At 47.4% G+C, this 11725-nt stretch overlaps 1 protein-coding gene across 1 annotated transcript in view; it reads right to left on the reverse strand.

Moving 5' to 3' along the window:
* The window catches only part of CCND2 (cyclin D2), a 34221-nt gene extending 22722 nt beyond the window's left edge, over nt 1–11499 (reverse strand). Inside the window, exons 1-3 of the mRNA XM_080360529.1 lie at nt 11030–11499; nt 9276–9491; nt 6394–6553 (exon numbers count right to left, since the gene is read on the reverse strand). Coding sequence (XP_080216655.1) covers nt 6394–6553; nt 9276–9491; nt 11030–11224 — 571 coding nt within the window. The 5' untranslated portion in view covers nt 11225–11499. The remainder of the gene's footprint in view (nt 1–6393; nt 6554–9275; nt 9492–11029) is intronic.
* Nucleotides 11500–11725: the final 226 nt, after the last annotated feature.

Genomic DNA, 11725 nt, shown 5'->3' on the forward strand with positions numbered 1-11725 from the left:
TCTGCTTTCAGACTGGAGCCAACACAGCCAGGGCACACATGTATGCACATACCGAGGATGTTCTGCCGGCGTGGCACATGTAAGCAGTGGCCAGGTTTTAGGACCCTGCACGCCGTGGCTGAGCTGTTTTGTTGGCTCTCTCCTGATCCAGTGGACTTCACGACCTCCGAGCCAGGAAAATGTAAGGTTTGACAGTCAGGGAACTGGAGACAGGAACCAGAGAGGTCCTGCAAGGGGAAGCCCTAACTTGCAGCCAACAAATGAAAACTGCCGGAAGGAAAAGAGCATTGACAAATATCCAGGCTGAATGTTCTTGGTGTGCCAAAGCCAGGTGGGAACTCTACCTTCTTACAATGACCCTTGTTACGACTCTCGCCACAGGTTGGTTGGCTGTTTGTTTGTGGTTGGTTTGTTGTTTTGTTTTTTTAACAGCCAGTTTTCATCTCTATAATTTGATAGAGGTTTATTTTCAGAGTTGCAAATGGAGAATTAGAAACCCCTGTCTTGAGGAAGACAATGCTTTCGCATAGGGGAAAAAAAAAAAGAACATTAACTCCATGAAGAGAATAGAATCATGACAGTCATCTATATGGGCTATAAAATTATATAGATAATAGTCAAATTTCACCCAGCCTCAAACGTTACCCAGCCAATGACTCTACTATGAGGACAAGCATGCATCTACATTGTACCAGCTAAGTTTAGAAGAAAGGTCTAAGGGAAAGATATAAGCAGTGAATTTAATCCTTGCCTGTTGTGATCTAAATGCAATTTCAGCATCAGTGTGCTACCTTTTTTTCAAATGCAGTTGGGTTTCACAGCATTGGCCATTTTTTTCTCTTGCTCTTGTTATTTCTACAACATACAGTAATTTTCCCCCATGTTAACTATCTCTGCTTTTGAAGGCAAAACCAGACAACTCCTCAGCCCTTAAAAACAGTGCATGGCTGTGCCAAGTACAATCAAACAAAAAATTGTCAAGTAAAATAGGATGAAGACCTGCTTCTATTCTTTGAGTAGGCAGGAGAGCATATGCCTAATTCTGTTACTAAGCTACAGTAAGGCAAAAAGTATTTGGCCTTTATACAAATGGGTCTAAAGTATTCTACATACTAATGCACCATCACAGCCATCAAAGTGAGGCAGAGAGAGGGAAACACGTTGAACAGCGTACATAAAGTATATGAGTACTTAGTAAAACCTGCTTATTAGCTGATCATAAACCCTATTCCTGAACAACTGTTTGCACTGATTTTTAGTTTCATTTATTCTACAGCTTCAGTAAGGAAGCTGAACCAAGGATCAAGATTCTGTTTGCACATGAGCCATCAAAAGGTCAGATCTGCAGCTGGTAGGAAGGAGGGCAACTTACTTATCTGGCAGCACAGGAATTACACCAGCTTGTATCAGTGGAGTCTCTCTTCCTTCATTTCCTTCCACCTCATCTTCCCAGATCTGATGTGTCCTACAACTTAAAGAGTGAGTCTGCTCACAAGAAACACTCCCCTGCTCCTGCTACTTGTTGATGGAGCTTCCACGGTTCTTGTGGCTTCATTTCTCTGGAAAGCTCAATATGCTGATAGGAGCTGCCTCTCCCAGGAACAAGCAAGAGCCTTCTTTTGTATGGCAACAAATCGATATGGATTATTCTTTCTTCTGTCATGCAAGATGTATCTGTGTAATCACTGCCACTTCGCAACATGTATTTTATTTCTAAGAGATTAATTCACACAACAAAGCCTCTGTGGACTTCTTTCCCTCTGCAAAGAATAGGTCCTGAATAAAACTTGTATCATACTTCTATCCTCTGCAGGGACAGACCCCAGTTACTCTTATTGGCAGAGCGGGGAAGGATGCATAGTAGACTTGCCCAGCAGGAGTCCTGAGGACCAAATATGCCTCTTAGTGATACAAAGCATTCCATGTGGTTACCCTCCAGATCACTAGTAGGGTTTTGGGCCTCATCTTGCAGTCTTAGCTCAGACAACACTCCCATTGACTTCCGCAGAACTTCTGTCTGAGTGAGGACCCAGCATTTGGCCCAGAAGTTTTAAAAAAGCCTTCTCAGCTTTCAAATGCAGATGATTAATGTCCCAGCAACATTGGGCAGAGGTTTGGCACACACTACAAAACTGACTTAAAGCTGAAATTTTCCTCCACTTTCTTAGCCTCTTTGCTGACACAGACTTTGAAAGCCACCAGTCTATGAGATGCTGCATTGTATCCATCATGGGAACATCTCACCTGCCATAGGACTCGGCTGAAGCACAGGAGAGACCATGCAAAGGGCTGAGTCTAGGAATCCACACAAGTTGCCTTCTGTCTCTGCAAGTCTGCAAAGCTTTTTGCTTCCAAGTTTTGCAGGCCACTTAAATAAAACACTGAAAACCTTCTCACTGAGATGAACCTCTCCTTTACAGATTGCATTCAGAGATGTACAGCTCCTCTTCTGGAAACCCTGACTTGTGCAGCCTGTCCTCCCTCAAAACCCACTCCCTTATAGGTACTGAGATAGAAAGGGGTATCTTGCGTTAAAACAGTGGCACGTACAGCCTCCAACAAGAGAGCATAAGGCAAGGAAGCCGCTGTCTATCTGTGACTCTGCACAGTCTGGAAGAAATGACAGACACACTTAAGTCAAGGAAATAAGGAATGGTCTTCTTCTGGTCTGCATGCAGCTCTGTAACCAGTGCCCTTTCCCACTACTCTAGGAGCGATTCCTTGCCTTGGAGCATGGCACATACAAGCAGAGAACCCCAGAGAAAACATTCCCAAACTAGGGAACACCATGTGAGGAGACATGGGAGGAACAAAAGGTACAAAGCAATGACCCCAGAGAGCAGAAGGATGATCTCCATTGGGCTCACAGATAAACAGGATCCTCCCATCCTGAAAAATTAGTAAGCATAAATTTTGCCAAGCTTTATTGTAAGGAGGGTTCAGATGCAGGCTTTTAGCGCCTTTAAAATGCAGAAGACTCCTGAAGGAGGTTTTAACTTGGATGGGGAGCCACTAGTGGGATGAGATAACAAATGACATCATGACAGACTAGGCTATGCCAGTGCTTATAAATCTATATGTGCTTCCCGCACAGCAGGCAAGGCAGCTTGAAGAAAGCTGGCCTACGTGTGGGCAATTCCCAGCCAACAGATCATGTTTTTGCTTAATGATGCACCCTATTTGCACGGCCATGGTGCTGGAAGCACAGCCAGAATACGCTGTGAGTGAACACCACTTCCAGTCATTTGCAGTGAAGAAGGAGGCTCCTGAAAGCATTGTGGGTGCAGGGCAGGGGAAAGAGAAAACTTCTTATTCAGCTTCTGTCTTGCTCAGCAGCCATACATTCAGATGGGACCAAGAGCAACGAGGGATACACTCCAGTTTCAGCCATACTCATGAGAATCCTTAATCACCGCAAGGACTGGGGAGAGGCTGTGGATTTAGATCCATGCAGCTTGTTTCAGAAACTGGGCTCAAAATAAAGACAGAGAAAGAGAGAGAATGCCAACAATTTAGAACATGACTAAGAGGAATATACAAAAGAACTGAATATCACCTCCTTCTGTGTAACATTCAACTGGAAAGGAGAATAGAGATGTGTATCAAAATGATTCAACAGCACAACATCCAGAACTGTTAATGGCCGCTTCCCTATCTCCCTTAGGTGATGCAAAATACTGCAGGACCAAGATCCCAGGTGTCTCTGTGAAGGCAGGGAACACTCAGGAATTTCTGGTATACCACTGTTGCTGCAAAATCAGAAAGGAGCAGTTCATAATGAAGAACTCAGGCTAGAGGAGAAAAGCTAAAAATATGCCAGATTTTGCACGATGCACTACAGAAGAAGAAAAATACTTGAGAGATGAGAAAGCTGCACTGAGGTTAATCAGGAAATAAAAAGATACTCAGTGCTGTGCTCCAAACCAGAGCTGTTAGCCAGCCAGCAAGGTCAGGTCTCACGACAGTAAGGAGACAAAACTGGGCTAAAAAACTGCATGGAGGGAGCAAGGGAAGAGGCAGACAGATGTCAAAGGAGGTCATCCTGCTGAAAGAGGGCAAATGGGGAAATGAAACAGCAGGCTTAACCCAAGACAGTGGAGAGCAGAAGCTTTGAGGGAGAAAGGGAAAGAAGAAACACAGTGGCCAACGAAAGCTCTGCAACAAATAGTACAAGAAAAGGAAATGACAACTGGATCTGGAAGGAAGTTTGATGAGAAGTGGCTTTTCTTCACCAAGGAGGGCAAGAACAAGTTTTGAGAAGAATGGCAGTGAAAGGGAAATACAGTAGCAATAACACAACATTTCTATAGTGGGGCAGTAACTTGCTAGTAAACTGGAAATGAGGTAGAAAACTGGGAGTGAGGGCTTGGTAAGATCTCTGCTTTCAAAACTACAGTGGTTTGTCAGTCCTCCTCAAAACTAAATGCCAACAGAGTGGTCTGTGGAAAATCAGATGAGAATAAAAGAAAATCTACAGCCACCACTATTGTGTCCTGTCTTCTGGGAAGCTCTGTATGCAGCAAATTATGTCTTTCACATGCAAGAAAAGAAACTGACTTGTTGCCTCTTTAAACTCTCTGTAAAGGACTTCAGTTCCTGCATTGGAGACTTACAACATGAGAAGCAGATCACATGTGGGAAACAAATGAAAGAAGTGCATTACTGGTTTAAGGGTTGGAAAGGGGATGCTATTTTGGGTCTCGGTAAATGGACTAGTAAATCATGGAGCTAACTGTGAAAAAAATAATGGAGAAAAGGTGGAAAGAAGCCACAGACTTTGGAAGTTCCTTCATGGCCCACAGTGCTGTGATGATCTGATTATAAGGAAAACTGCAAGGGCAAAGGATTACAGACCAGAATTTGAAAAGTTAAATCATAACTACACCTATGTCTCTCACACTATTGTAGGAGGTTAAAGCGAAAACAGAGAGAGAAGATTGGTCTGGTTTGGAAGACAACATCCAGATACGTCAGAGGTTGATGGCTGATGATCTTGTGAGGAAATGTCCACGAGAAAGACCACCTTCATTAGAAGAAAAAGAACAGTGTGAAAGAATCCTAGGTAAGGAGAGAAGGCAAAGCTGATGTAACAGATTAATCCTAGAGTAAAAATCTAATCAGTCCAGAAATGACTGATGAATTACCAAGAGTGATCCTGTAGACTTTGAGCATGTTGGTGGCCAAAAACTCAACTACGCTAACTCAGCCAATGTAAGATGCTCTAACACAGACTGAAAGAGGTAGTAAAAACTCGCCTGCATTGTAAAAGCAGTCACTACACCCCAAATATTGAGCAGACATATCAGCAGACATTCATACCAACAGCTGCACACCGTCTTTCTTTTCCCTCTGCAAACACACAGGCAAAACTATTTCTATGACAAAGGACTAGGTATGTCAAACTGTAGTGAATGCAAACACCGAGCCATACACTACTTGATAATAACCCTGGAAAACACTACATGCTGTTTATCTGTTCCAGGTCTACAGGTCTAGCTTCTAAGAAGTGGTCTAACTGTTAATCCTTTGGATGAAGATTAAGAGTACACTTATTTTCTAAAAGTCAATGGAAGGAAAAGAAAAAAAAAAGCAAACAAAGAATTGTGTTTTGCCGACAGGTATAAATTAAAAGTCTCTCTTCCAAAGAAGGAATGATTGTCATCTAAATCTTCAGCAACTGTATTCAGACAACCATACAACAAAAGGGCAGTGTAATGGTTCCATACGAAACAGACTAGTTTCACTGTGTTCTTGGGAGCGAAGTTAGAGAAATAACCCAAATTAAAACAAACAAACAAACAAACAAAAAAAAACCCACACAAAAAACCAAAACAAAACAAAAAAAACCCAACAAACTTTAAAAGTTGTAATTCCCTATGCTTCTGTAATGAGGTAGCATCAAATATACATTAAAGTACAATTTTTTCCTTTATCTGGACAGTGTCCAGTTAATGAAAAATGTACAAGCCCATTAATTTAATGCACTAGCCTAAAGCATTTTGGGCTAATTTGCCATAACAGCTTCCAGTATTTTGGTTGTCTCATGTCTGTCCTTACAAATGACCTGTGGCCCTTTAAAAAAAATTAAGTGAACAGGCAAAGAAGAAAATCATACCGTCTGATCCAGTCTTATTGACTTTACCACAAAAGCACCACACGTTAGTAGGAGCAGGATGGCAACTGCACTACAGCCCCCAATTGTATGGATCCTGTTTATACGCCATTTCAGAGCTTGATTCATGAAGCCTTTTGCAAACAGTCCCACCGGCTTGAGTGGCTCTTCCCACGTCACTTAAGGATCGAGGGGATGAGAAGCCCTCGTACCACCAGCGACTCATCTGACCCTTCAACTGCAGGGCCAGCAGCAGAAGCACCCAGAGCACCTTGGCCTACCTGTGGCACAAACAGCAATGAACGTTTGCGCATGCTTCCGGATCAAAAGCAACTTGTCTTTAGGCAGAGGCAGCTTCCTTAGGATGTGTTCAGTGAAATCGTGTGGGGTGACGGCTGCAAGGTTCCACTTCAACTTCCCCAGCACCACCAGCTCCCATTCCTGCAGGGGGGTAAAGGGATGGGGAAGGGAAAAGAAAAGCCATTAGCAAACCTGGAAAACAAACCGCCTCACTTATTTCTCTGATTGTAATTATATCACTGCTGAATTGGTTTTGCTCAAACATTTTTTTCCATATGTCCCTACTGCTTTGAAGTTGTTGACTTTTTTTGTAAAAAACACTGGAAATGTCAAGCTCTACTGAATATAATGAGACCTGGCAGCTCCTGCCAAGATTTTACTTTTTTTGTATCCAGTGCTGAATGCCCACCCAGAAAGTTTAGCCTGCAATTAGATATTGCCAAGGTCACTGTGGTCCTTTCCTAGTAACTTCTTTTAAATGGCTATAGTCCTTACTTTATAGCCATTTAAAGTCCTAGGGAAAACCATGCACAAAAATAACATAGATGTACACTGGTTTTTTTTAACACTGGGGAAGTTAGCTTAATGGCATTCTCTCCCAAAACTGTATTCAAAAGCTCCTGCAGATAAATCTGATGGTGCTTGAACTACTTCAAGACAGGCTTTGCAGAAAGGAAATGCATGTAACACAGCTGAGCAGTAGCCTGTGTAAATTATCTGCCAATAAATCACGTAGGATCCATTCCCACATTCTTTGCATGCCCAAAACTTCCAGTGAAATCAAAAGAAAGCTTGGGCACATATGTAACTCCTGGCCATTCCCTGCAATAGGATTACATATAGAAATGGTACCTAATCAACAGAACTGGCCACAGGGTTCAAGCAGGGCTAGACCTGCATGCTTCAACATTGAAAATAAGTTTTGAATACCTTACAGTGCCCTGCAGAGTGAACAAAGCTCAGGCCTTGGACTCATTTTTGTCTCATGCATCAACCGTTAGTTATGAACTAAATCCTATGCACTGGTTCTTGAGTCCTGATGATGTGTGAGCCTGATGGAGCCCAGCATGGAGGGGAGCCCCAGCTAAACTTGTAGAGCTGGCAAGTCGAAAAAAAAGTCCCTTAGTTTTGCAGCCGAGGAGACGTCAACCAGTGTTGCTGAGAAACCATAAACATGGACCCCACAATGCCATTTCTGCAGTCGTTTCTCTGAATAGATGCCTGCTTTAACAGCAAGTTGCTTTCCTACTGACATTCCTGCTGGATTATGACAGAGTGCTCCATAGCTTGAAAACTCATGTTCATGTATGCAACTGGCCCCAGAAACTAGATTTTTTATTTCTCAAGAAAACCTGTAGAAAGTTTAAACATAATGGCAATTACATTAAGTAAAAACTGACCTTTGCAGCATTACTAATATGGTATGTTTTGGTACAGAGGCACACTTACTCTAGAAGACTAACTACAGGGAAGTACTTAAAATATGCTTAAATCCAGGTGGCACAAAAAGGCAGGCACACTGTTCTACATCTTCTTGTGCGGTGGCCACAGCACTTGTCACAACAGTCTGGACTATCAACAGGACACCTCACGTCTGACAGTCATGGCAAGGTTTGCAGTGCAAAGCTCTTTACTCTGCAGAAGCATGAAGTCCCAGCCTCTCCCCGGGGGGAATTCCCATTGCCTTCATCCAGTGATTCATAGGAGAAATTCTCCTGGGATTCCGCTGGCTACGTGCATTCACCAGGATCTGTGAGAACAAAGCTATCTGACTGGATATACGTCTCACCGAGAGGCTTAAATGCTATGCCTATGCTCTGTACCATGGAGCGCTCTGCAAATATTAATTAGTCCATTAAATATTTTTAGATTGCTGTCGTTTCTGCTTGCACTATGTCTGAATTGCACACAGCAGAAGTATCACCATGAAAAGTACCAGACGGGACTTTTACTCACGGCGATGCTTAACCCAAGCTGAATGTTCATCTCGCCACCTGCCTCAGCAATAACCTACGGGGGAACCACCTTCGCAGAAGCCACACTGGCAAGCCTACGGCTTCCCAAGTTGTAACACCAGCCATTTACTCGCTGGCATCAGAGCCTGCCTAGATCCCACCCGACGGCAAAAAAGTCCTCCTGGCCTTTAGCAAGCACAGTAACCCACCCCGGTGACACCGCCGGGCATCTATAGCAGCTGAACAGGCTGGGGGAGGAGCGGGCTCCGCAGCCGGCGAACCCTCGGAGCGGATCCCCCCGGAGCGGGACCCCCCGGAGCGGGACCCCCCGTCCCGCCGCCGCCGGGAGTGCGGGGCCGCCTGGCAGCCGCTCCAGGACTCAAGTCCCGCCCGCCGCCGCTGCCGCGTGTCTGCCGCCAGGTGGCGCCGCCACCCCGCGCCGCCCGCCCCGCGCACGTGCGCCCGGCACCTCCCCGCCGGCCCCGCGAGGTCCCCGTGGGGGGACACCCACACCCGCACCCACGGGGGGACAGAGCGCGTGTGTGTCTGTGTGGAGGGCGGAGGACACGGTCCCCGCCGGCAGCGCTGTGCCCGTGGATGAGGCGGGGAGCGGGTGTCAGCGCCACATGGCCGGGCGGCTGCGGAGGAGCCAGAGCCATCAGGGAGGTCCTGCCTGTCGCTCCCGCCCCAGCACCACACGCCTGCGGTTTTGGGTCGATCCCTTTCTTGAACCTTTAGCATTTTTTTTTTTTGCAATTCACAGCGTGTGTAAAAACCCGTCAAAAGCGTGATTTTTTTAAGGGAGGGTGGTGGCACAAGTGACGACTCGCCGTGCAAGAAAGGGAGAGGGAAGGTGAAGACCACCAGTGCAAGAGCTGTTGGAGAGAAGGTGGAAGGGGGCTGCTTACCAGCAGCTCTTGGGGTTTGATGGAATTGTCCGTGTATATGCACAGCTTCTCGGCTGTGAGGGGGATTGTCTCTTTCAGCTTCGAGGCCAGGAACATGCACACTGCGCCCAGCAGCTGCAGATGGCACTTTCGAGTGGGCACCACAGCTAAGAATCTGTCCAAGTAATTCATGGCCAGAGGGAAAACTTCTTCTTCACACTTCTGCTCTTCACAGACCTGCAAAGCGAGGAGCGTGGGGAAGGGAAGATGGGTTGGGAGGGGGATGAAGAGAGAAAAAGATAAGAAGGAAAAAATAAATAAATGAGTGATCCCACAAAATAGACCACTGCCTCCCTGCTATGGCTCCTGCTATTTTTGTTTCCCGGGGAGCTAAATTTTGGGGGAGGGGGAGATCTCTGGAGAGGCTGGGAAGGCTGTCAATCGGCTTTCACATTCCTTTAGTTCATTCAGTAAGAAATGAATTCAAGACACTGTGTGGGAGAGCCGAAGAGCCCCATCCAGCAGCAAGCTAGCAGCCTCCGACTTTTTTTTTTTTTTTTGCGACCCAATTTTTTCTTTTTTTTTTTTTTTGATTTCGTCATATTTTCAAAAAATCGATAAAAATATTAAAACTTCCCCGGGGGTCCCGGTTTTGGTGCCGGTGGTATCCTGGGACGGTCCCCTATCGTTTCCGACAATTGCAAAAATTCCCCCGAGGGGTGTCCCCCAGCCCTGTGCCCCCGATCCGGCGTGGGAGGGGAAGGACGGGAGACACAGCGACGGCGAGGTGGGGTGGGGAGAGCCCGAGCAGCCCGGCTCCTTTTAGCAGGAGCGAGCGAAAAAAATGTTTCAAAAATTTACAAAAAATCGGAGCTTGGGAGAAAAAGCACAAATCGCACATGAAAACCAAGCTGGGAGCCTGTTCTTTCCAACCCAGGGGTTTTGGTCCGGGAAAGATCTCCCCCAAAGGAGATCCGAAGGGGCAAATGATGGGTGGTGGGGCCGGGGCAAGGCAAGCGAGTCTGCAGGGATCTGGGCCCGCTGCCGCTCCGCCTGAAGTATCGGGGCGAAGGGAGGATTCGCCGACCGCTCGGACTGCCCCAGCAGTCCCCTGCCAGGCCGGGGGGACTGGGGTGCAGCGACGGGGTGCACTTCCGAGCCCCTTCTTAGAAAGGAGGGGTAAAGACGGGCTCGGCGCCTCCGAGCAGAGTTGCATGCAGCGCAACATGGCGAAAAAAAGGCACGTCCTCACCACTGCATACGTGGGCACAAAATCCTCGCTGGGCAAAACGCGGGGGGCACCGGGCACCCTCCGTCCCTCGCCCTGCCCCGGGCGCAGCTCCCTTTTCCCAGAAAAGCCTCCATCTCAAGCGCTCCCGGCCGCCCGCAGCCGGAGGCGGCTTTTCTGTGCTTTTTAATTGAAATTGACTTTTCCAACTTCCCTTCCGCCCCCCACCCCATTTCCTCGCCTACAGCACCCCCGCTTTGCGGCAGCCCCCCGGAAGGGGCAATTTCCACCGGGGTCTGTCGATGCTCTCCGCGCCCCTTCCCCCACCGCAGCACACCGGGTGAGCTCAGGAGGTAGTGAAGGGGAGAAAGGACGCAAGAAGAACCCCCACCGCGACCGGAGGGGCAAGAGGCTGCAGGGCGAGAGGGGGACGAGGCGTGGCGGAGGTGCTGCCAGCGGCGAGGAGCCCGCACCCGGCCACCCTGCTGCCCCCCTGCCCCGGCCGGCACCGCTCCGAGGGGCCGGGGGAAAGCACCGGGATACAGACCTCCAGCATCCAAGTGGCCACCATCCTCCTCATGAAGGGCTGGATGTCCTTCTGGACGCATTTGAAGTAGGAGCACTGGGGTAGATACCTCTCCTCTATGGTTAATAAGTTGTGCAAAACGCGGTCGTCGTAGAGCAAGTTTGGGTCAGGCAGAGCTCTCCTCATGGGATCCACCTCGCAGCACAGCAGCTCCATGTTTCCAAAGAGATCTCCCTCTTTCTCTGATGGAAAAGTTTTTTTTTTTTTTGGAGGGGGGAAAGGGGTGGGGAAAGGAGAGGGGTAAAGGAGGAGGAGGGGTAGGTGGGTGGGAGGAAGACGGCAGGGCTTTCCAGCTCGCTCCTGCCTCCCTTGAAACTCGTCTCTCTCTCTCTTGATTTCTAGCCTAAAGTTGAAGCAAAAGTGACGCAACTCGCCAGGGCAGGCAGTTCTCTCTCTCTTGTTATTATGGAGAACAGCAGCTGGTCAGACGTAACATCAAACGCGTTTTTTTTTTTCCTCTCTATAAGCTAACAAGGAACCAGGAGGCCCTCGTATAGGGACACATACACAAATGACAGCTTCTCTTTTTCTTCCTTCCAGCAACCAAATTAAATCCGCTCCACACTTTCCTCTGTGGGTGCCCGTCTCAATCTATTTCCCCCCTCTTATTGTAAGAAACTACGGGCTCTCCCTCTGTACCTACCGAGACGATGGGGG

This window comes from Nesoenas mayeri (assembly GCF_963082525.1).
Source record: "Nesoenas mayeri genome assembly, chromosome: 1".
NCBI classification, from domain to species: Eukaryota; Metazoa; Chordata; class Aves; order Columbiformes; family Columbidae; genus Nesoenas; species Nesoenas mayeri.